Source organism: Tupaia chinensis, unplaced genomic scaffold (genome assembly GCF_000334495.1).
Source record: "Tupaia chinensis unplaced genomic scaffold, TupChi_1.0 Scaffold138854_1, whole genome shotgun sequence".
Lineage (NCBI taxonomy): Eukaryota > Metazoa > Chordata > Mammalia > Scandentia > Tupaiidae > Tupaia > Tupaia belangeri.
In genome coordinates, this window is record NW_006198747.1 from 1,118,508 (window position 1) to 1,144,511 (window position 26,004).

The 26,004-nt window shown below is 37.6% G+C and overlaps 1 protein-coding gene and 1 pseudogene across 1 annotated transcript in view; one reads left to right on the forward strand and one right to left on the reverse strand.

The window, feature by feature from the left end:
• LOC102478698 (fibrocystin-L) overlaps positions 1-26,004 on the reverse strand; it is a gene marked incomplete at its 5' end in the record, with an annotated part of 91,619 nt that overhangs the window by 54,929 nt on the left and 10,686 nt on the right. Inside the window, 9 exons of the mRNA XM_006161701.1 lie at positions 965-1,094; positions 4,315-4,433; positions 6,121-6,250; positions 9,667-9,815; positions 10,306-10,394; positions 14,067-14,238; positions 15,625-15,784; positions 16,964-17,115; positions 25,326-25,517. Of these exons, the coding sequence (XP_006161763.1) occupies positions 965-1,094; positions 4,315-4,433; positions 6,121-6,250; positions 9,667-9,815; positions 10,306-10,394; positions 14,067-14,238; positions 15,625-15,784; positions 16,964-17,115; positions 25,326-25,517 (1,293 nt within the window). The remainder of the gene's footprint in view (positions 1-964; positions 1,095-4,314; positions 4,434-6,120; positions 6,251-9,666; positions 9,816-10,305; positions 10,395-14,066; positions 14,239-15,624; positions 15,785-16,963; positions 17,116-25,325; positions 25,518-26,004) is intronic.
• LOC102477392 (protein mago nashi homolog 2 pseudogene) lies at positions 20,367-20,811 on the forward strand (annotated as a pseudogene).

Below are 26,004 nucleotides of genomic sequence, written 5' to 3' on the forward strand. Positions count from 1 at the left end.
CCTGCTGGAATTCTCATGAGCATAAGAAATATGTGAAAGGAGGGGCCAGCAGGCAGCATAGTGGTTAAGGTGCTGGACTCCCACATGGTCGACCACAGTTTGAGTCTGGGACCTGATGGCTTGAAAAATCACCCCAGGTTTGTGAGCTCCTGTGCCCCAAATCCAGAGAGGAGAAGGGAGGAGAAGCGATTGCAGCATGGTCATCCCTGCAGGGGGTGAGCTCACTTTCCTTTTCACTCAGTCTCCATTTCTCTCCTTTCCAGTGAGCTCACAAGCCCAATGACAAAAACCATAAAGAAAAGAAAGAGATACATGAAAGGGTTTTCTAACTCTCCACTCCTATCTGCTCCCACTTGCTGAGGTTCGAAAGAAGGTAGCATGTCAAATGGGAAAAAGCTGGGGTGCAGGGAAGGCCTTTCTCCTGTTAAGTGGGAACGTCACCTTCAGAGGATGCTGACTTACTCCTTCTCTCCTTGAGAATCAGTTTGTCCATTTCACTATAACTTGCCTAAATGCAGTTCTAGCTTGGATCTTGGAAAAGGAATTTATTTGTTTCTCTAATCCTTTGTCACTAAAAAGACTATGAAAAATGTGAATTCTATGGCTTATGCTCATGGATGAGTGTCCATGCTTTTGGATCAAGTGCTCTTAAATTTCAATGTGTTTGAGAATCACTAGGAGGCCTGCTTAGAACAGAAGGTGCCAAGTCCTACCCCATAAACTGTGATACAGTAGGTTTTGGCTGAATTCTTGCTGAATGAATAAATGCATACAGCAAGGACGACTGGAGGCCACCCACACATAAATAGAAGCACCCTCTGGGCACCAGTGCCAATTTGAGTGAAATGCTCCTCTAAAACATCCATGAAATGTTTTATCACATAACTATAATTGCAGAGTAGAGCACTAAAATGTAAAAAGCACTTTAATTATATATCTTTTTGGTTCAAAAGCAGCCACTTACCAAAGTGAGTGTAGGAAAGGCTTTCATTAAGAATTATAATTCTGTTACCATGCAGGATTTTGACGATACTTCTAATTTCTGTCTGGTGTAAATCATAGCTTGTAGTTGTTATCACAATCTCTTCTCCCTCCTTAGAAAAATTCAAGTGCAAATTCAAGAATATTTTTTAAAATGTGTTTTTATGAACATATTTGTATTTCTAAATAATAATAAGTAATCCTAATTTAATTCATATCTGATGAACAGTCATGACTATTATCTGATAGAATAAACTGTATATCTAAATCTCCAACAAGAATCATGTTTATGTTTGATATTTAAATTCTAAATATTGAATTTTGCTAGCCATTTTTAGCTTTAATTCAGCCATTTAATAAAATACAGCAATATATATTTGAAAAATTAAATATATCAAAGCAAATATATTTTTATTTTTATTAAAAAGTGGTCAGAACAAACATACTATAACGTTTTCTGCCTAAAGTCAGATGTGTTCACAGATATGTATATATCAGCTGAACTTCCTATTGAAAGTATTTGAATTAATTAAGATATCTTGTCAATCAGTAAAATGTTGGAAGGGGGAAGGAAAGGCATGGAAAGCAACTGTAGATACCAGAGACAGTGTGGGAGGGGTGGGAAATTGCAGAGGGTGAGAGGTAGGGAATCAGTGGAAAAGAAAAGAAACAATAAAAGAGCAAAAATATATAAGAAACAAGAAATGGAAAATTACTTGTTGACAATCACACGTATGGTAATATCCTTGACTGAGCCAATACACAGTGTATTCTGGATGGGACGTAGCATTTTGTATGCAGTGATGATGTAAAGTGAATGAATGTAAAGTAGGTACATTTAAAAGAAAAAAAAAAAGTTGGGAACCAGCAGTTAGCGTAATGGCTATGTCGCTGGACTCCCACGTAGTCGACCGCGGTTCGCGTCCCGGACCCGGTGGCTTAAAACCCACGCCGGGCACATGTGCGTGCGTGCCCAAGATCCCAAGAGGAGAGTGGAGGAGACGGGATTGCGGCGTGGCCATCCCCTCTGGGGGGTGATTTCTCACTTTCTGTCTCTCTGTCTCTCTCTGTCTGTCTGGCGAGTGCACACGCCCTATAGTGAAAAACCTCTCAAAAAAAAAAAAAAAAGAAAGAAAAAAAAGTACATTGACCTTTTGGAAGGCATACAGGTTTTAAACAGTATGAGGATGCCCAAATGTAAAATAAAACAGACTGAAGCAAAGAACTGCCAGAATTTGATACTAGTTCCGCAGATACAAAAAAATGAGAATTCTTCCCTGAAAGAAAAAAAAATAGTAGCCAGAACTGTATTAAGACTTTAACAAATTTGCCTTTTTAAAATACAATTAAGAATCACTTGATACTCATGAAAGGTAGGAAAGGCTGAGGAAAGTTAAAGGGCAAAGCCATGTCCTACAATCTTTGTATATTAAGATCCTTTTTATCGGGACCAGCAGTTAGCATAATGGCTATGTCGCTGGACTCCCATGTAGTTGACCGCATGATTTCTCGCTTTCTGTCTCTCTGTCTCTCTCTGTCTTTATCGTGAGCGCATGTGCCTTATAGCAAAAACCTCTCAAAAAAAAAAAAAAGATCCTTTTTATCTAGATCTCTGCTCAAATGAGTACTTGAGAACTGCCTTCTCTAGTTACCTTATTTCATGTTACCTAACACCCTTTACCATGCCAGTCTATTACATGGCTTGTTTTATATTCATCACACACGGTATAATCTGAAATGAACATACACTTATTTGTTCACTAGTGTCTGCCGCTCTTACCCCAATGCAAATTCCATGATAGCGCAGACCAATTTCTTTATCACAGAATCACCAATGCCCAGAAAAGTGTGTGATAATTAGTTAAATGTTATAGATAAATAAAAAGCAGAAAATAGTAGTGATAGGTTATAAAAATACTAATTGAATACATAATAATGATATTGAAATCATTTAGTTACTCTTTCATCAAAAAGTAACCACATTTTGGGGCCAGCAGATGGCATAATGGCTACGTTGCTAGACTCCCATGCGGTTGACTGCGGTTCGAGTTTCAGACCCAGTGGCTTAAAACTCACGCCGGACGCTTGTGCGTGCGTGCCCAAGATACTGAGAGGAGAATGGAGGAGAAGGGATTGTGGCATGGCCATCCCCACGGGGGGGTGATTTCTTGCTTTCTGTCTGTCTGTCTGTCTGTCTTTCAGGCAAGCGCATGCGCCTATAGCAAAAACCACTCAAAAAAAAAAAAGTAAGCACACCTGAACTATCAAAAATAAGAATATATTTTAGGTAGATCATACTACCTTCTAATAAGGTCTTTTTATATTTGCCAATTTTAAACTACATTAAGAGAGCAAACCTTTATGTTTTGAAGATTCATATTGATTTGCTTAAAATAAGGCTGGCTTTGTTCTGTGATTCTGAAGCTCTTTTTGATTAAAAGGGATTTGGCTGAGATCTGAGAGCTTGGAAATGGAATCCTTGCATTTCTCTGATCCTTGTTATAAAAAAGAGTATTTGTAGGACAACAGTTGGTGTGGCGGTTAGGGCACTGGACTCACACATAGCCAATCACAGTTCAAGTTCCAGACCTGCAACTTGAAAATCACACCAGGCCTATGTGCATGTGTGCCCAAAATCCAGAGAAGAGAATGGAGGAGAAGGGTCATTTCCCCAGGGGGAACGATTTCTTACTTTCCCTCTCTCTGTCACAAGATTGGAGCTTGGAAATGGAGTCTATCTTGGAATTTCCAGTTTGGAAATAAACACACCCTATTGCAAAAACTTAAAAAAAAAAAAAAAAAAGCAAGCAAACAAAAAGAGTATTTGTAAAAAATGTGGACCTGTGCTCTGTGCACATATATGAGTACAGTAGAGATGGGAGTTGCAACTATTTATATTTTACCAAAGTCTCTCACTTAATACAGGAATTATTTCAATAGCACTGGGCCTTTGTTTTCTTTGCAAATGCTTGACCATGTAAAATTACAGATTAGAAGTAAAGAGGTAACCAAATAACAATAAAATAAATTTAAAATAATTCTGTTTTTTGTTTCACAAGAAGTTGTGGTAAGTATTTTTTAACCAAAAATGTTCACATTTTAATTTCATGACAAAAGTACACACAATGTTCTTTAAGTGTTCAGAAGGACATTGGATACCGCAATCTCTAACTGCCTGCTACCAGGTCAGCTTTTGCAAGCTAACAATGAAATAAGACACTTCTAATCTAGTTCATCACATGAGAAGATGAACGCCCATGAGGCTAGAGAAAAAGCATTTTTAACTGGACCCACTGTATACATTTACTTACTATTACTCAATATTTTCCTCACCTGCCAGTCCACGGCATCCAGCAGAGACAGAACTTTGGAACCTGCCGCTGCAGTTTCAGACAGTTTCGTTTTATATATTGAACGTGGAATTCCATGAAGATCCAGCTCACCAAACACACCTGAAGGAGAAAGACACACTCTATTCAGCACAGAGCACTGAGTTAGGTGCTAGTATAAAAAGAACCTGTTCACTGGTATGTATTAACTGATGGAATTTCTTAGAATGAATGGCATGACATGATAGTATCTGCTCAAGACTGTGTGAGAAGCCTTTGTGCCTTTAACTCATCTCCCGAAATCTGGTCCATGACTACGAAAGCCACTACACAAGGATACATGAAAGGAGATGCTTACCATCGCATTATTTGGAAATAATAAGAAACGGGAATTAAATGTACATTATAGGGAAATGATAGACTAAATTTAGTAAATTAATACGGGGGAGTAATATGCTATAAAGAAGGAAAATTTATCTATGAGTATTGATCAATTATGTAGTCTGGGAAGTCATGGCACATTTTTTTTGCAAAGAAAAATGCATCATAACTCTTGGCCACCTAGTAGAAAGATGTCCACAACATATCAGCTGAGAAAAGAAAATCACATAATAAGGCATTTAGTTTGGCCATGTTTTTATAAAAAGAGCAATACTACCACTACAAATGAATCCATACTACAAACCTGGACATCGATATAAAATGGGAAAACATGTAAAAATTGTTAATGAATGCTAATTTTCTCAAGTGGGATAGAATTAGAAGGATATAGTTTGTCTTATTTTTTTTTCTTGATATTGTTTTGTGCTGTTTACAACATTATTTTGCCAGAGGGCACATGTGCTTATCAGAGAAGGAGAAAATGAGAAAGCACCCCTCCCCCACCACGGGAAATGGTCATAACACAATCCCTTCTCCTCATCCTCTTCCTTTTGGAATTTTAGACTCACAAACATGTGTGACCAGCATGTTTTTCAAGCAGCTGGGTCTGGGACTCGAACTACACAGTTGGTCATGTGAAATTTAGCTCCTTAACCACCAGGCCATAGGCCGGCCCAAAGTGTTACTTTTTAAATAAAAAATGGTATGCATAAAAATAAATATTTAGTTTTTAAGATGAACTGTATCTGCCTCAGGGTATTTGTCAGTGAAAAGATGACTATTCCAATCTCCAGGCAATTTCCCCTCATGTACAGGGTGTTGGCTTCAAAACTTGTACAGTGCAGGAACTACAGCACATGCCTATATGTGTTTTCTGAATAAATATGGAATAGTATTAACAAAATCAGTTATTGATTGTGACTAAATTAAACTCTTTCAGGTCCTTTGCTTTCCAGGCTCAAACAACAACAAACACAATAGATCAATGTGACTGGGAAATTGGAGCTCACTACTGTTGTGATTTGGTCACTGATAACAGGCACTGTGCCACTGTGGGGTCTCCAGACTGGTTATTAATACCGTAGACAGAATAAGGTGTAGGAAAGTTACCTTTTAGGGGAAAAGCACTAAACTATGAAAAGTATTTGCTTATATAAAAGAAAGATTATGAAGAAAAACCAGACTTGAGAATTTATATATATATATAATATATAGTTAAAATATCTATATCTATTTCTATTTCTACCTGTTAAAATGTGACATAAATATTTAATTTTTAGAAACTTAATCTACTTTTATAACTCTTTATTGTACATAAATGTCTGTGAAGCCTTTGGATACCATACCATCATGGAAAGTACAAAGTGTTAGATATTTTTAATGAGACTCTCAAAACTGATATGGCACTTTGGTATCTGGAGATACATACCTAAGACCTTTGCCCCTTGATTTGGTCCTTCTGGAAGAGCCCAGTCTGGGGTAGAATGATTTCCTCTAAGAACAATTTGTAATTCTCCTTTAAAAGGGTTATCTTCCCATCCACCGATTAATCTACCTCCCTGCAGTGATGCAAAAAAAAAAAAAAATGTTAATACTTAAACATTGAGCAAAAAAAATTTTTCACCATAAAAAAGGAATCAAGAAGTCACTGGCAGCTTCCTCTAATAAAACTGAATATTGTTAGACAAAGAACAGTACTGTAATTGGATGTGACTTTAATTTCATCTACTCACTTTGGGATAGGCAGTATAAATGATCTGTCTAAGATCAGTTTTTGTTTATTTTTTATGCCAGAGGACAAGTGTACATGTAAGTATGCACATGCAAGACAGACAGAGAGAGTGAGCAAGCATCCCGTAAGGGGCCGCAATCATTTTTCCTCCAGTGCTCCATTCTGTCAGGATGCTGGGTGCTTGCAGGCCTAGGGGAAAGTCAACAGGGCCAGGATTGGAACCTGATTGGCCATACCTGACTTCCTGTGCACAGCACCTAACTACTACACCACAAGCTGGCCCCAAATTCAACATTTATTGCTATTTACTACCAGTACCTGGACCTAAAACTGAGTTCCTCTAGGACTTAAACTAGCGATGTTTGAATAGTACATACCATATTTTTTTTAAGTTAGTCCTTTTCCCCTCACTCCCTCCCTTTTTCCCGTTCTTCCTTCCTCTTAAGAGAGAGAAAGTCACCTTTGACAGGCTCTCAACATACTGCCATCCCTCCCCCTCAGCCTTCTAGCCACCAGGATCACAGGTGTGCCCAGCTTATTCAACCTGACCTGGGATCCAAACCTCTCCTGTCTCCAGTATTGCACAGTGGCTGAACCTGACCACACCAATTTGAATTAATATGTCTTATCAAAAAATGTACTGTTCTTGGGACCAGCAGTTAGCATAATGGCTATGTCACTGGACTCCCACTAGTTGACTGTGGTTCACCTCCCGGACCTGGTGGCTTAAAACTCACGCTGGGCACGTGTGCGTGCGTGCCCAAGATCCCAAGAGGAGAATGGAGAAGGGATTGCAGTGTGACCATCCCCCCTGGGGGGTGATTTCTCGCTATCTCTCTGTCTCTGTCTGTCTGTCTGGCAAGCGTACGCGCCCTATAGCAAAAACCTCTCCAAAAAAAAAAAAGTACTGTTCTTGGAACTAGCAGTTGGCATAATGGCTATGTTGCTAGACTCCCATGTAGTTCACTGCAGTTCAAGTCTCAGACCCGTTGGCTTAAACTCACGCCAGGTGTGTGTGCGTGCGTGCCCAAGATCCCGAGGGGAGAATGGAGGAGAAGGGATTGCGGCATGCTCCCCCACCCCACCCTGGGGCTATGATTTCTCGCTTTCTGTCTCTGTCTCTCTCTGTCTTTCTGGCGAGCACTCATGCCCTATAGCAAAAATCACTCCAAAAAAATATGTACTATTCTCAATTATATTGAAATAATGTCATTTATGAACCATCATTGTTTTAACACAGTAGTGTCCCATTAACTGCATGAAATATGTTCCAAAACTCCTAGTGAACCTGAAACTGCGGATGTGTACAACCTTATGAGTACTGTATTTTTGCTTTACATACATAACCAAGATAAAGTTTAATTTATAAATCAAGAACAATACAAGATTAACAAAAGGAATAATAAAGCAGAACAATTGTAACAATATATAATAGTACAACACATCTTTCTCAAAATACCTGATTGATTGTACTATACTCAACTAATTTCAGACTGTGGTTGACCATGGGAAACTAAAAATACAGAAAGTGAAACTTCAGATAAAGGGGAAGTACAGTAATAGCCATCATTAAATGCTGTGTCAGGTATAATGTGCAAGGCTTCATTTATATCATTTAACCTCTACACCAAATGCATGAATAGGTATTATTTTTATTTCATAAGTGAGAAAAGTGATACTGAAAGAGGTCAAATAAGTTACCCAAAATTACCCAAGGTATAGTGATTTAATTCAATTCAAGGCAATGATTCAATTATAGCTTTAATTTACCTCAAAGCTTGTACATTAGACCAAAATATGATGTACTTTTTTGTTATAGTTTTGCTATAGAGCATGTACTCTTTCTCTCTCTCTCTCTCTCTCTTGATACAAAGAAAACAAAAGTGAGAAATCACCCCAGGGAGGATAACCTCACCTTAATACTTTCTATTCCATTCTCTTCTTGAGATTTGGGCACACACTCACATGCACCTGGAGTGTTTTTCTAGCTGATGTGTCTGAGATTTGACCTACACCATTAGTCATGTAGGATCCAGTCACCTTAACCACCACCCCTCCTGGTGGTTCCTGTGAACTATTTATTTATGCATGCATGCATGCATGCTAAAGGGCATGAGCGTTCACTAGCAAAAGGAAAAGGGGGACCACAACCCTCAAGAGAGACAGCCACTCCCCAATCCTGTCTTCATTCTCCACTTGAGATTTTGGGCACCATGGCATTTTTCAAAGCATCAGATCTGGACTTGAACCACATAGTCAGTCATGTGGCATCAAGTCATCTCAACCACCCTGCCACCAGCTGGCCCAATTTTACGCACTTTTAAAGCATTAAAGACTGACTAAGTTTATGGACTTTTCCCTTTTCTCAAAGAAAAGCTACTAAACACTTTTTTAAAAGTACTTAATAACTTTTTGGTTAGGCCACTCTTTTTCACCAATAATAATAAAAGACTGACCAAACTGTTAAACTGATTAAGCTGTTACACATTCAAGACCATGTGAGGTCTATAAAAGAATGAAGTGATTGCTCAAACAACTGAAACATTTTCATTGGTCTCCTCTTACTTTCATATTTCCATCTATGACTATTTGTTTTAAGAAATACATTTTGTTTTCTTTTAAAATGGAGGCTGTGCAGGGGACTTACATTCTTTTAATTTGTTTGTTTGTTTGTTGGAGAAGCTATTAGTTTAGCTTAACCAAATAATAATACAAATATTCTATGTAGAATTAAAGCTGGGCAAACTTTATACTGAAGAGTACCATGATAATTACTCCTTGAGGAATGTTTCATCCACAATTTAAAGGAGAGATGAAATATTATATATTGACTTTACATAAGGTGGCATTTCATGGGCTAGAACCCAGTTGTGTGTGCGTATAAAAGTTTATTTATTAGTTGTTTGTTTCTTCCATAAGAGAGAGGGGGAGAAAGAGAAAGAGGGGCACCTCAGCAGGTCTTCATGCCATGCTCTCCCTCCACCCCTAGCCAGCCCAGTTTATGGGCAGGTGCAAATCCGTGAACCCAGCATGTCCAGAGAAACTTCAGGACATGAACCCTGCTGGCTCCTTCCCATTCGGGGCCAGTGTTGCCATGTTGTGTTTCCACTCTGACACCGGCTAGATCCCAGATAATGATTTTTTTTTATTCACATCCATTGAACACACTTTCTTATTATTTTAGTAGAAAAACATTTTAGTATTTGGTTAATAGGACATAAATGACAAGATCTTCACTCTTACCTGCAGTGATATGTAGGTAGCATTCAAAATCACTTTTCTGTAAGAAGATTCTACAGATCCCATATTATATTTATCTTCCAGTTCTAGAACTCCCCAAATAATAAGCCTTTCCATTGGTGGCATATCTGTGTCAGCTACAATCCATGTTCCTATGAAACAATACTTTAAGAAATAATCCACAGACTATAGCTTACGACAAAACATTGACAAGCTTATCAGTGAAGTTGAGGACCCATATTTCCATCCAATGAAGGATTCCTTTCTCTTTCAGAAAAATCTGTCATTTTCCCCCTTTTTTAATTAAAATTTTTATTACTGTTTTATATTACATTTAATCACATATATCTTTACAGTATATAACATTTCTTTTTCCAGCATGATTACTATGCATATCAGTCAAGACAAAGTCATTACTATATACATCTTCATCACATCTGTCGTTCTTAACAGTCAGATAGAAAACCACAGAAAACCCAGAAGGTGAGGTACAGAGTGCCGAACATAATGGCAGGGTTCTTCTCACCACATTTACTGTCCCTGAGCTGCGCTGGATGAAGGCAGAAACCCCAACTACTATAATGTCAATCTGGTCATAGTGTTAATGCTACACAAAAACAGGCATTGTATTTATGTATTTACCTTCAGGAATAACCACATTTGCTCCCGGGTAAGGTACAGAATAATTATTTTCATGAGATGATTGCCAAAAAGAATCATTTGACCACAGACTGAGAAGAGAAGAGAAATATTTCCATCAACTGGCTCTATATATTCAATGACCATCTCCTTAGGGCATAGCACTATACTAGATGTTTTGGAGATGACAGAATGCAAATTAGATTAGTGCATCATTGCATTAAATACACAAGCTAATATGTGCAGTCAGTAAAATATTCAACACAAACTACATATGTAGTAATTTGTCCTTTGAAGAAAATTTCTTTATCACTCACACTTTTTTCCCAGCTAAATCTCCTTATTGTTATATACCTGATTTTGTCAAAGTCATGAATTATTCAAATTTCTCATAGGATTTAACACTGTGGAGAAGTAAAAAGAGAACGCATGTTACATCTATTTAAAAACATTTGAGGGGGCCAGCAGGTGGCGTGGTGGTTAAGGTGCTGGACACTCCCACATGGCTGACCATGGTTCAGGTCCTGGACCAGGTGGCTTGCTTTCACACTTTCCTTCTTTCTCTCTTTCTGTGTGTGTGTGTGTGTGTGTGTCTCCCTGGTCAAAGTAAAATAAATGAATGAATAAATTTTAAACAAACAAACCTTTGAAACAGAGTACTATTTCTTGGGGAAAGGCAATGGAAAAATTGGTTACATTCTGTGAAGGGAGGGCCAGGAAGTCTGGGCCCTGAATTGGCAGAAATGAATTAATGAGGTTATGTTAAACTGAAGTAAATAGAGAAAATACACCAAAGGGCCTAACTCCTCACTTTTCATCACTATGCCTTTTGGAAACTACCTCTTGATGCAAATTGCTACGAAGATATTATTATTATAAAGTTGTTGATATTTTCCAATTGGAAAAATACTCACAATCATGCTTTGACTTTGTAAAAAAATTTAAAATTCTGACACTAATTCTGAAATTCTACAAAAGGTTCTACATAGAGTTTGTTTGGCTAAAATGTATATTTTTTATTACATATGCCTATTACTTAGTTGTATTACTAAAGGCCCATTAATCAAAATCATAACAAAAACACTGTTTTAATGGATTTTAAGAAGAGACTGACTGTCAAAGAGTTATTTATTTAGACTCAACAATGTATTATTTTTCCCAAAACAATTTCAGTGAAGGTTGTTTTAAAGAGTTATATCCACCTAACTAAACAATTCAATCAGCTTTGCAACAATCGATTTTACCCAGCTTTTCTCAAAATTAAAATCTCGTCATTCTAGAGGCCAGCAGGTGGCAAGTGGGTTCAGGCACTGGTTCTCCGATGGTCAACTCTGCTGTTTGAGTCTCAGAACCAGTGGCTTGAAAGTAAGCTGAGCACATGTGTGTGCATGCCCCCATCCCAAGAGCAGAATGAAGGAGAAGGGAGGGATTGTCATGTGGCCATCCTCTAAGGATGTGATTTCTCACTTTCCCTCTCTCTGTTTCTCTTTGGCAAGCACACACATCCTACAGTGGGGGGAGGGGGGAATTTCAACAAACAGAAAAAAACTCACTTCATCATTCTTATCCCTACTATCACTGTGCATGTTATACATTCTTATTTCCCACTGTTATGATTAATAATGACAAATCTCTCTTAAACTAAGCATTTGTGTTATATAATTAGAACTATATATTCTAATCCTCAAGCACAAATTCTGGATCAAGATTCTGTTTGTTTTTGATGATAGGAAATAATACAAACTAATAGATGTAATCTAGCTATATATAGTAAGGAAAACTCATACTATGGGGGGAACAACCCTGTAGTATGACAGGTACATACAACATCATCATTTCCCTCTACCATATTATGGTTGACAAATCCAAATCTGTTTTAGTAGTTATAAACATTTAATAATTATATCTACTTTAGTATGTGGAAGGGCTCTTTGGCCAATAACCTTAATGACCCATATATCTTACAAAATTCTCTAGAGCCTTTTCATGAGCCTCCCTGCTCTTGCCATTGTCCCTCTGTAATACATATTCCACAGAGAAGAAAAGGTGGTGTGTGTGTCTGTGTGAGTGTGTGTGTGTTTTAAGAGAGATTTTTTTCTATAGGGCATATGCATTTGCTGTCAAGAAAGAGAGACAAGAGACAGAAAGTGAGATATCATGCCTCAGGGGGGATGACCATGTCACAATCACTTCTCCATTCTCCTCTTGGGATTTTGAGTATGCATGTGCATGTGCTTGGTGTGTTTTAAGCCACCAGATCTGGGATTCCAACCATGGTCGACTATATGGGAATCCAGCGACATAACTGCTGTGCCATCAGCAGGTCCCCCAAAACTGGTCTTTTAAAAATGTAATTTGGAGTATGCCATATCTCAATTTAAAATCACTCAAAGGTTCAACATATTTCTAACTCTGCCTGCAAGACCTAACTGGTCTGTTTCCAACATCTCCAGGCCACACACCCCTGCTTGTTAGGTTTAGAGACATGGCTTTCTCTGTTCTTGGACATGCCATTGCTCTTTCCTAGGTCAAGGGCTCTGCATAAATTATTCCCGTGGCCTTGAACATATCTTTCTTGCTCTTCAGATGGACAACTCTTCTTCATCAGTGAGGTCATAGCTAGAATGTCCACTGCTCTGAGAGGTTGTTCCTTTCTACCAAACCGAAGCTGTCCCTCACTGTTGTTCTCTGTCCCAATCCCATATCCATTCCCTTTGTAACATGTATCACAATTCACTCTTATATGCTTTACTTTCTATTTAGCTTTTTTTTTTCCCTATTTTGTTTGTGTTGTGCTTTTTCTCTTCAGATAGGATGTGAGTACAAGGAGATCAGGATCACATTAATTTACTTCTTGATGAGTCCCCAAAACTTGGCACAGAGCAGATGCTCCGTTAATATTTTTCATGATTGAATGAATATAAAAACAAATGCAACTATTATTGTTTGTACAATAGCCACTACAGTATCTTTATATTTTGAAATGTCATTCGCCTAATAAATATTGAGTTGTCCTTGATGCACATTTTAGTTTTATCATCACTAACATCATTTTAATCATTATTACTTGTCCATAGGGAGGTACATGTACATCCAATGAGGACACGCTTTTAAGATCTCAAAGTGTACTAGGACTATTATGTGTAATAATTAGTATGATACAAAGTAGGAAGCGATGGTTCACATGACAAATAAAAGTAAAGAACTATATGTGCTATAAAGATAGAAAGGTTTTTTAACTTAAGTTTTTGTGTATAGAAAGATACTTTTAATTAGAAGAATTAAAATATATTTATGAGGTCAAATACTTGAAATAAAAATAAATACATTGTATTATGAGATTTGACAATGACAGTTATTCTAGAGAAAGCGATATTACCTTCTATGAAAGCATGGAATTAAGAATTAGTTTCTGGTGTTGTACTGGATGTACCAGCAGTCAAGTCTGTGATTGTAGTTTATTCACCGTGGTCTTGGGACACCACCTTTCTCAACAAATAATAAAGTATTTGGGCCAGAACTAACAACCCAGATCTAATGTTCTACAGTGTAAGGTTACCTATAACCTTGTAACGGTTTTTGTGTACTTTTCTGGCTTTCTCATTAGAGTTGTTGTAAGAGTCAAATAAAGCAGTGGGTGTAAGAACACTGTTACCTAAAAGGCATTGCACAGGAGGAAAGTATCTTTTGTCACCCAGGAGGGACATATGAAGGGAGCATATCTAGAAATACTGAGGGGCATGAACTACAGAAGGCCTTTATACTTATATGTGGCTGGTCGCTTCCTGGGAATTGGTTTTCTTGATGGAGGATGTACAGGAAAACAATCCTGGAGAATACAGCAGTAAGCCTGGAAATTAATAATAACATCTTTCACACCAGGATCCAGGGTTGCAGAAATGGGCAGGCTCTGATGAAAGTCACTTCTTCCTGACACTGAAATGATGTAAAAGTGGTTTAAATTAACACAATGATCAAAGTACTAAAATTTATCTATATTTATATATATATATATATGGCATTTTGGAAAATAACCTTTAGATAGTAACCTGATAGAATTCAAATGTATGGAAAAAGGTATAGAGAAATTCTGACAAAATACTTGTTTCTTAAGGAGCATATATTCACAAAAGCTTGATAAAAATGATGGTTTTACAGCCAACCAGTGGTGCTGTGGTTAAGGTGGCTGGATCGCACATGGTCAACTGCTTGGTTCAAATCCTGTACTTGGTAGCTTGAAAAACACATGGCACATGTGCACACATGCCCAAAATCCCAAGAGGAGAATGGACAATAAGGGATTGAGGTGTGGCCATCCCCCTGGGAGGTTATTTCTCACTCCCCCCATTGCTCTCTAGTGAGTGTGTAGACCTATAACAAAACTAAAAAGTGAAACAAAAAATTAACGCTGTAGAATTTAAATAAAATTTATTCTTAACTATTTTTATTTCCAAAATATAAACTATAAAAATTGAAATATAATATGTGCCAGCTTGCACTGTACTTATTTCTTCAAATTCTGTGAAGTGAAAGTATTGAGAAAGTGACCAGCAGTTAGTGTAATGGCTATGTCGCTGAACTCCCTTGTAGCCGACTGTGGTTCGAGTCCCAGACCTGGTGGCTTAAACTTACACTGGGCGCGTGTGCATGCATGCCCAAGATCCAGGGAGGAGAGTGAAGGAGAAGGGATTGCAGTGTTGCCACACCGCTGGGCGGTGATTTCTTACTTTCTATCTGTCTGTCGCTCTCTCTCTTTCTGGCGAGTGCATACGCCCTATAGCAAAAACCTCTCGAAAATAAATAAATAAATAAAAGTATTGAGACCATGCGTGAACATGTTGGTGTTATCTCCTAAAATAACACTTACATTTTTAACTTATCTCAAGAACTTCTCCAGCATAAAATTAGTCTTCAGTCCTTTCATTCAAGAAACATTTATTGAATTCTGCTATGTAAGGGTACTATAAAACACATTTTGCACATTAAGCAATTCATCTCTTCCTTTAGACAAAGCATTTGATGAAATAATTACTTCGGGACCAGCAGTTAGCATAATGGCTATGCCGCTGGACTCCCAAGTAGTCGACCGTGGTTTGCGTCCCAGACCTGGTGGCTTAAAACTCACGCCAGGCGCGTGTGCGTGCGTGCCCAGGATCCCAAGAGGAGAATGGAGGAGAAGGGATTGTGGCATGGCCATCCCCCCTGGGGGGTGATTTCTCGCTTTCTGTCTCTCTATCTCTCTCTGTCTGTCTGGCGAGCGCATGCGCCCTATAGCGAAAACCTCTCCAAAAAAAAGATTACTTCTGTCTAATGAGTACATACCCAAGTAATACAGAGTACTCGTGTTTGCTTCAAGGTGCCAATCTCCATTCTTGCTAGTATTCCAGTTCAAAGGCTTTGAAGAACCATTTCTCATATCAATAACATTAAATATATCAGGGTTTTGAGTAAAGTTATGTGATATAATTACATAGTCTTCTTCCTATAAAAATGTGTAGAGACGTGACTTGTTTTACATGTTAATATTCTGCATATTATACTTTAATTGCAACAGCATATATAATTAGCCTCTATTTTGTTAAACTTAAATATTTTGGTTTTAGTTTGTTTTTCATATTGCATTTATGTGTTATTTATAAACACATTTCTATGGCAATTATGGTAGCTTTATCACTAAGGCAATGAAAAGGGTCTCTCTCACTCTCTTCTGTGTGTGTGTGTATGTCTGTGTGCATGTATGAATGTACATATCTAGATAGAACTTTATCACTATAGTGCTTGAAAACAAAGGCAATGCTAGATATCGTTTTCTGGCTCTACAAATATGTAGCATCAATAGAGGAACATGTATGGGGTGAAAAAAACAATTCAGGATACTGGTTACCATCAGTGGAGAGTGGGGAATGAGAGCAGGGTAAACCATACTGGGGCCTTCTTTCATTTTATTTACAAGGTTTTATTTGTTTTAGAGATAAAAAGTGGGGCTGGCAGGTGGTGTGGTGGTTAAGGGCACTGGACTCCCACATGGCTGACCACGGTCCCAGACCTGACAGCTTGCTCTCTCACTTTCTCTCTCTCTCTCTCTCATTCTGCCCCTCTCTGGTCAAATTAAAGTAAATAAATAGATAAATGAATAAAATAATTCTTAAAAAATTTTAAAAAATTAAAAATACTTACAGAATGTTAGATTCAGACAAAGCTAGGTGTTGCCATATTATTATATACTTTTTATAATTTCCTGTGTGTTTGATATATTGGTTTATTGGAAAAGTCATGATGAATTTTCTGTTTTTCTATGCAAAAATGCATCCTGACTTCCCCAACAACCTACTATTTTACAATACATAAATAATAAGCATTCTTAAGTGGTACTGAGACATCGTCAACACTCAATAACTATATTTTTATCGTAGTAATAACAGGGTAACTAACAGTGTTATGAGGATATGCAGAAAGATTACTTACCTCTGATTCTCAAATGAGGCTTTTACTTCCTAGATGTAGAGGGGGTCATGGAGAGCGTGCAGGACTTTTAGGGTACTGTGTGGGGCCAGGGCAGTCGGGCCTAACAGTGGGTGTGAGTAAGCACAGAGCATAGGCTGTGTTGGTGCAATAAGCACTCATAACTACTGGAGGGTGGATTTAATAGCTCTTTGTTTACCTTAAATCCATAGAATGTTGATGAATAGGATATGTTAGTTATGTGATCCACATCTTTAAAATACCAGTTAATGTGTTTCGCATTTGGAATCAAAGCCATCCATCCAGACGTATGAGTGAGTCGTTTCTTCTGAAAAGGAATAATGCTTGTGCCTGTAGGAGAAGATGAAACAACCAGATTTGATCACAAAATTTATTAAATAATCAACCACTTTCAAAAAAAAAAAAAAACCAACCACATCATGATCATCTCTGCTTCTAGAAAATGCCTCCTTTGTTTAGGAACCAGTGCAAAGGAAAAATATTGGTCTAGTACATGAAAGTCTCTGAAAAATTCAGTATAGCATTTCACTGTGTATGTTAAATGTCTTAGTTTAACTGAGGGCATCAAATGTTTGTTGTTACGTTTAACTGGAATGTAAAATGTTTTTTCTAAATTAGAATTTTAAACAGAAATGAAATCTTTATTTCTTAAGGAAAAATACAATTAGACATGATTATAACTACTAAAACATAGGAGTTTATATATATTAATACAATTCTTTAAATATTATTTATCTAAATATACTTCTACTTCGTTTTAAGAACTTAATTCTTCTGAATTCTTAAGTTACAATATAGGCAAAAATAAGTTATGATTCTTTATTAGAGTCTCCTTTATCTGTTGAACTAATGAAAATCTGTATAATAAATACTGATTTTTAGTAGTAAATAGTTTTATTTGACTTTAGTGGAATTTTGACTTAGAATTTTTAAGGAAAGAGGCTATGACTGATAATTAAATTTGTGAATAACAAATTTGAACATGAACTACCTATCATGGGAAAAATTATATAATTTAGTAATGCTTTGGTCATGAGAGAATGCCTGACAACTTAGGTAGAAGACATGAAAAGATCACTTAAAAAGAAAAAAGTCTTTCATTAATTGCTCCTATTTTTTTCTTTCCCTTCACTCTCTTCTCATTTCAAACTATATCTGAAGAAAATAAAAATAAAAACGAGAATTAAAATAGAAGATGCACAACATAATGTAATGTTCTTTGTTGAAGATGATGCATATGGTGATATGGTGATATCCTTGATTTGATTATCACATACGCTTTGAAAAACCATATTGTACCTCAGAAAGATGAACAATTAAATGTAAATGAGAAATTATACAGATTTTCATGTTAAACTGGCAACCTGTACCCTTTTGAACATGTCTGAGGAAGAAGCTAGAAGCACAATTATAACATGAACTGTCATTCATTATCTTTTGAGAATAAGGCAAAACATTCCAATATACAGGGAACAAATTCATTCATTCTTAGTCTTTATAAATTAGTTTAGCTTTAAAGAGACATGAGCTGAGGCACTAAAAACTTGTAGTATCTAAACACTGAAAAAAATTACAAGAACTTTGATAGTTGTATTTTTTTTTTAGTTTGTCCTTTTATTACTTCCATGAGAGACACACAAAGAAAGAAAAAGAGAAAGACGTGGAGGAAGAGTGAGCGAGATGGACAGAGACAGATAGGTAGACATACACACACACCCCACTCCCTAGAGGATCCTCATGCTACAATCCACTCATATTTTTCACCAGTCCAGATCACAGGCATGCACACATCCATTGTACTTAGGGTGATCCTGGGACATGAACCTCAGACCTTTTCCACATGGTTCCAATTGCATTACTACTGCACTGCAAACTGATCCCTAGTTTGAATTATTACTCAGCAAATACCTACTCCTCTCCAATCCTTGAAGACAAAGTAGACTTCCTTGCTCTGTTAACATTGGGTAACTTTTGGCTAGTAGGACAGTAGCAGAATTGATACTAGCAAAAGCTTAAAAAGTGATTGTTCAGTGAGGCTAGACCTTTAGAACCTCTGCCATAGCAATATGAAGAACTTCTTCCAAGGGCACTCCCTTTACCTGAGCCCAGAAGGAGCACACATGGGCCAACTTGAGTTCAGCCACTGGTGAGGAACAATGCCACTGACTCTTCACCGAGAAGCAGAACAGCCCAGCTGAGCCCAACCTACTTCAGCCAACCCAGCCCTCAGATATGTGAAGGAAAATAAATATAGATTTAAACTTTTTGAGTTTTAGAATAGTCTGTTGTAAAGCAATAGCTAACGAATGTAAGAGCTCATTAAAATAATCTAAAAACTCTAGAATTTGTTCCTTTATCTGGCAGAATGCCACTCAAGTTTTCTGATAATTGGGATTTATGTTAACCTGACATTTTTTGATAATTTGGTTTGGTAAATAAAACCAATTTTCATCTTTCTTAGCAATGTTTTTCTTAATTTCTTTCAGCTGTACTCATTTTGAGTATGTTGGTTTTAAGCATTTTTGGACTGCTACATAAGCTTTTTTAAATTGATATTTAAAAAATAGACTCATCAAGAGTGTCTCAAATTAATTTGCCATCTGGTCTAACTTTACACATATTTACATAAAGATGTATTATCATGCATGAGGTGCTTTGATAAAGATATATAAGGATCTATGTAAAGTTATACCAAACCCTATTTCCCATTGATCTAGTATACTTTCTACACTTTTTATTCACTTAATATACATATACAATTAATCCAAGTGGTCTTTCTCTGTTTTTTAATTTTTCAGTAGTAAATTATTTTATTTTATTTTAATGGAGAGAAAATGAAAGTAATAAAATTTGCCTTACTATGAAGTTGTGTTTTTTTTTTAAATCACATTAAAAAGTAAAGTGCCTGGATACTATTTTCTGTACTTTGCAACCACGTCTGAGGATTGCAACCAATTCCACTCAACTCAATACCTATCAAGTCTACAATCTGCAATGCTCTGTGTTGAGTTTTGTGGCCATCAGATAAGTTTATAAATATTGCCCTCTAAGTGTTCACAACTTAGAAACTAAATATACATGTTAATTCTTGAAGAGAATAGAGCCATGGGTACTAAGAGATTTCACAAGAAAGTTGTCATCTCACAAATTCAGAATGCTACATTGCTTTCATCAAAAAGCCTAAAATCAGAGACACCAGAAACTGCCTGGCAAGGATATTGGGAGATTTGTGAGAAAAATTTGAATAGACACAGGAATGCATGTAAATAAGAGGAAAAGGCCACAGGATGTTATATCACATTCTAAAAAATATAGACAATTCGGTACATATTTCAACAAAACAAAACAAATTAGTAGAACTATTATCAAATGTGTACAGCATAATGTAATGTTTAGAAGAAGATGAATATGTGTATATTCTTGATGTCATTATTGTGTATATCCTTGATTTCAATACTATACACTGTATATATGCCTTTACAAAAACCATACTGTAACCCACAATGTTATACATTGGTTATATATAAACCAGAGTCATAATTAAAAAAAAAAAAAAGCCAAGGGGCTTCCTGGGGGCAACCATGGCTATGGCTGGCGATTTCTACCTGCACTACGACGTAGAGCACAAGGGCAAGTTTGGACACGAGTTTCTGGAGTTCGAGTTTCGGCCGGACGGAAAGCTTAGATATGCCAACAACAGCAGATAATAAATGACATCATGACCAGAAAAGAGGCTTATGCACACAAGAGTGTAATGGAAGAACTGAAGAGAATTATTGATGACAGTGAAATTACAAAAGAAGATGATGCTTTGTGGCCTCCCCTGACAGGGTTGGCCGACCGGAGCTTGAAATTGTAATAGGAGATGAACACATTTTGTTTACCACATCAAAAATTGGTTCTTTTATTGATGTAAATCAGTCAAAGGATCCTGAAGGCCTCAGAGGATTTTACTATTTGGTACAAGACCTGAAATATTTAGTTTTCAGTCTCACTGACTTATACTTCGAGATTAAACCAATTTAAAGTGTATGTTTTTGAAACTGTATATTTAATTAAGGATTGGGTAAGGGAGGATTTATTTGCCATTTATAATATTGGAATTTGTATGAATGCAAAGCAAACAAAATTACTTTTGTATGTAAACTGAAAATAAGAAAATACATGAACAGGCTTACTAGTTACTCTCACTTGGATCTAAGTGGGGTGGGAAGTCCCCAGAAACATGAAATTTTGTAAAAAAAAAAATCCCCTTTTGTTGGAATTTTTCCTCAATAAAATACATCAAAGCCTGGAAAAAAAAAAAAAGCCAAACCCCAAGTCAAAAGAAATAATAACTTCTCCCTAAAATACCACACTGGCACCATCAGTTACAACAGCAACAACAATAAACAAACAAAACCCAAGAAATTTGAGATGTTTGAATATCTTTGCTTAAAAGTTAATAAAGGCATACATAGTTTGTCATTATGTATATTTAAAGTAATTTACTTAGGAAGGTTGCACGTCTCTGAGTTCTCAATAAAAGAGTATTTTAAGCTGCATTATATAACTTCTATCATAACGATGCCATACATTATTTGAAAATATTATCAAAAGTTTTCTTTAGAAGGGGCTGAATGGCAGTGCAGAAGTAAAATACAACACTCTGCAAGAGAGACCCAAATGGGAAGGCTACAGGTTCACATAGGAGACCTTCCTGAGTATGCCAGGCATGTGTGCCCATAATCCAAGCTGGCAATCTGGATGGATTGTGATGTCAAGACCCTATTGAAGGTGCTATTTCTCTCTCTCTCTCTTTTTCTCTCTCTCCTCTCTCTCGGAATAAACAAATTAAATCCTTCAAAAAGTTTTATCATGAGAAACTATTTTATGACACAATAAATGGGAAATACTAAAACATTATCTTATCCAATAAAATAAATTTGCTTTTGATGTTTTGGTTACCTTTTGTTTTAACCTGACAGTTTTTATTTGGAATAAAACATAGACATTCTACTTAGAATATTCTTTATATACATTAATTTTAAAAGCTTATATAACATTGCTTTATTCTGGACATCTGTTTAGCAGAAGAAAAATAACGGCTTCTGGATTTATATCATTAAGGCACTGAGAAAGTGGGTTTAACTACAATTCAGGTAATAGGTATATGACTCTTTCGATTCAGAGAATAGGTGTATGACCCTTTCAATTCACAGGAGAAGAAAATCCTTATAAGAATTTTTTAGCTCTTTTTCCCACTATACAAGATGGTAGGCGAAAAAGCTGCAAAGCAGGATACTAAGGAGAAAAAACCTGAAGCCAAGAAGGCTGATGCCAGTGGGAAGGTTAAAAAGGATGATCCCAAGGCTAAAAAGCCCAATAAGGGGAAGCCCCATTGGAGCCAAAATCCCTTCCTAGTCCGGGGCATCGGCAGATACTCCCGCTCTGCCATGTATTCGAGGAAGGCCATGTACAAGAGGAAATACTCATTCACCAAATCCAGGTTCAAAAAGAAAAAGAAGGAGAAGTTTCTTGTGACTGTCACAAAACCAGTTGGTGGAGACAAGAATGGTGGTAACCGGTTGGTTAAACTGCGCAAAATGCCTAGATATTATCCTTCTGAAGATGTGCCTCGAAAGCTGTTTAGCGACGGCAAAAACCCTTTCAGTCAGCATGTGAGAAAGCTGCAAGCCAGCATCACTCCTGGGACCATTCTGATCATCCTCACTGGATGCCACAGAGGCAAGAGAGTGGTTTTCCTGAAGCAGCTGAGCAGTGGCTTGCTACTTATAACTGGACCGCTGGTTCTCTATTGAGTTCCACTGCGTAGGACACACCAGAAATTTGTCATTGCCACTTCCACGAAAAGTGATATTAGCAAAGTAAAAATCTTGAAGCACCTTACCGATGCTTACTTCAAGAAAAAGAAACTGCAGAAGCCCAGACACCAGGAAGGCGAGATCTTCAACACAGAGAAGGAGAAATACGAGATTTCAGAGTAGCACAAGATTGATCAGAAGGCTGCGGATTCGCAAATTTTACCAAAAATCAAAGCTGTTCTGCAGCTCCAGGGCTACCTGCAATCCGTGTTTGCCCTTACAAATGGAATTTATCCTCACAAATTGGTGTTCTAAATTTTTTTGCCAAGAACCTAATTAAATAACTGATTATATATAAAAGAATGTTTTAAAATCAAGTCTAATAACTTACTGGGTCATCAGAAACGTCATGACATGTTTCTCTGTGCAAAAATGTGTTGTGACTTTTCTGATGGGCAAAGGTCATCATAATAAATGATGGAAGTGTGTGGGGGGGAACCAGCAGATGGCGTAATGGTTATGTCACTGGACTTCCATGTAGTGAGCTGTGGTTTGAGTCCTGGACCTGGCAGTTTAAAACTCACACTAGGTGTGTGTGCATGTGTGCCCAAAATCTTGAGAGGAAAACGAAGGAGAAAGGATTGCAGCATGCCCATCCCCCCGGGGGGTGATTTTCCACTTTCTGTCTGTGTCTGTCTCACAAGTTAGCACACATACTCTATAGCAAAAATATCTCTAAAAAAATGATCGAAGTAGCACGACATAGTTACTGCTGTAGATCTACTGTCTACCATGCTCTTTTCTGCTCCCTTGCTTTCTGGCTTCTGGTTGGGCATGGAAGTGGTGGCATAAGAAAAAAGAGAGGGGAAGAGAAAGATGAAAATGAGGTGTTTATTGTTTATTCCCTTTATTCTCACTCTGACTGGGGTAGGTCAGGGGCTCTTGGTGGGCTCTTCTACCTCTCAACCAGAATAGCCTCTTTCAGTTAGCCTGGCATACATAGAACTTCTTCCCACAGCTCTCTGTCTCTGGGACATGTAACTCTTCTTTCCTTTCATCTTTTCAGAGCTAGTGATGGTAGCAGCATCTTTCTCTTATGACCCTTCTAACAAGCTCTGTGGTATCTGTTTTTCAGATGCTAGGGATGCTGGTGGAGGATGCCGCAATGTTATTGACTTCCCTGACCTCAGTAGAAACAAATGGAACTTGGAAGTGGCAAGAGGCAGTGCTTAACTATTAGATGTAAAGGCAAGCGTAAAAGGCACAGAACTCTGGCGGGAGGAATAATCAGTGTTCTGGCCTGCAGACCTGGAAGGACTTGTGGTGATTGATCTTGGGATTCTTAAAAGTGGAGTAGAGAAAACAGCACACCGAGGTGGCATTTGGTACCTAAAGGAAGAAAAATCATATGGGTAGCAGCAACCTTGATAGTGTTTTAAAATAACATGAAAGTATTTGCAGCATTTTGGAGAAAATAGTAAACTTAACACTGTAAGGGGAGAACTATATGCATTTAGATTCTGTTGCTGAACTCTCCATACTTATGATTCTACGTTATATGTTTAGATTAGACCTTGACGTTTACAATTTTGTATATTATCATCAAGAAGCTGTGTCTATCTTTGATGATGATTTAAAGATTTTGTGGGCCAGCTGATGGCAGGGTGGTTATGTTGACTGGATCCCACATGGCTGACTTTTCCATTCCAGTCCCAGATCCAGAGGCTTAAAAAACATGCCATGCATGTGTGCATATATGCCCCAAATCTCTAGAGGAGAATGGAAGAGAACACACACACACACACACACACACACACTTCCTCTACCTTCCAGAATATGCAGGCCCATCAGAACAGTGCGTGAATGGATTCACTGTAGACAGACAGTTTAACCAGTAGTTTCTAGGTAGCTGAACAACTGGATGGGTAGAGTGATAAAGACATGGATATGTAGACCTGAGCAAGTCAGGGTAGGCTAGGTCAGGTACACTGGAAATAGGTACACTTCATATCTGAGTGAATTCACATATTGGTTCCAACTAATGGAGTGATGGAAAATCGGGTAGGAAGGACTAAGTGGACACTCTAGGAACTATAGACCTTCATCCCCTACCAATGTAATACACTAAAATCAATTCCAAATCCTGGAAGGAAAAATGTAGAGATTAGTGCCACAATCAAAAACTTAGAGATATGTGGACCAAGATTCCCATCCCATCCTCATTCACCTTGCTTGCTTGGCTGATGGAAAAGCCAAATGGGTTATGAATAATGACAATAAATTAACTTAGTCAAGTAATGATGTCAAGCATATCTGGTATTCCAGGTATAGTATCTTTACTGTATCAATCAGTAAATCAATAATCTCTGGCACCTGGTATCCAGCTATTGACCTACAAATACTCTTCTCAAACCCATCACAAACAGCAGGATAATTAAAAATATTTGCCATCGATGGCCAGAATCCTGGTATATTTATACCACCTTGATCCAGAGTTTATGCAGTTTCCTGCTCTCTGAAATAATACTGTTTGGAGGTTCCGAGATCAGCAGAATATCCTGCTAGACCATGCATTTATTCAGTGATCCTCAAACATCCATTTCTGAGTGTACCTGCTTCCTGTTTGAACCTGGAGTAATGTAAATATAATGCTTTTTGCAACATTTGAGCCATCAAGTGACAACTCATGGTGATGACATATTTAGTGTGTGGTTTAAGCTACTTTATTCCACTTACCGAAAGAGTCTGAAAGAACCACATCCTTTTCTAGTAGAGATACTGGGGAAGGCTTGTTGAATGCTAACCGGTGGAAGCTGACTGAGGCGTCGCAGACTGATCCAGGAAACCCGATGCTCCACTCAGCCTGCTGAGTACAGTGAGAAGGGTCTAGCAAGGAGCTGTGTGGAATGACAGTGTGTCCTTTGTGCCCTGAAAACACAGATGCACAGCATGTTTTCCATTCCGTGTTAGCAAACTAAAAACACTTACTATAATACATAGGTTCTGTGACCCATAATACCATCAGTACAACCTAAGTTTTGGTCATTTTTCTGTTTGTCTGTTTGTAAGGGGAGTGGACCTCATTGCAGGGACCTTATTGTGAATATAGCTGAATCATGGATCTGAAGCACCCATGATGGGCAAAGTGAAAAATAGGAAGCACAATAAGTAAGGACACACATCAAAATTAAAATTTAGGTAATCTTACCAAAAATCATGTATTTTTCTTTTCCAAGAGATTTTTGCTACAGGGTGCACACTTGACAGAGAGACAGAGAGAGAGAAAGTGAGAAATAACCCCCCCCCAGGGGGAATGGCCACACTATAATCCTTTCTCCTCTATTCTCCTCTGGATTTTGGGCATGCGGTTGCACCAGGCATGCATTTCAAGCTGCTGGGTCTGGGACTCCAGCAC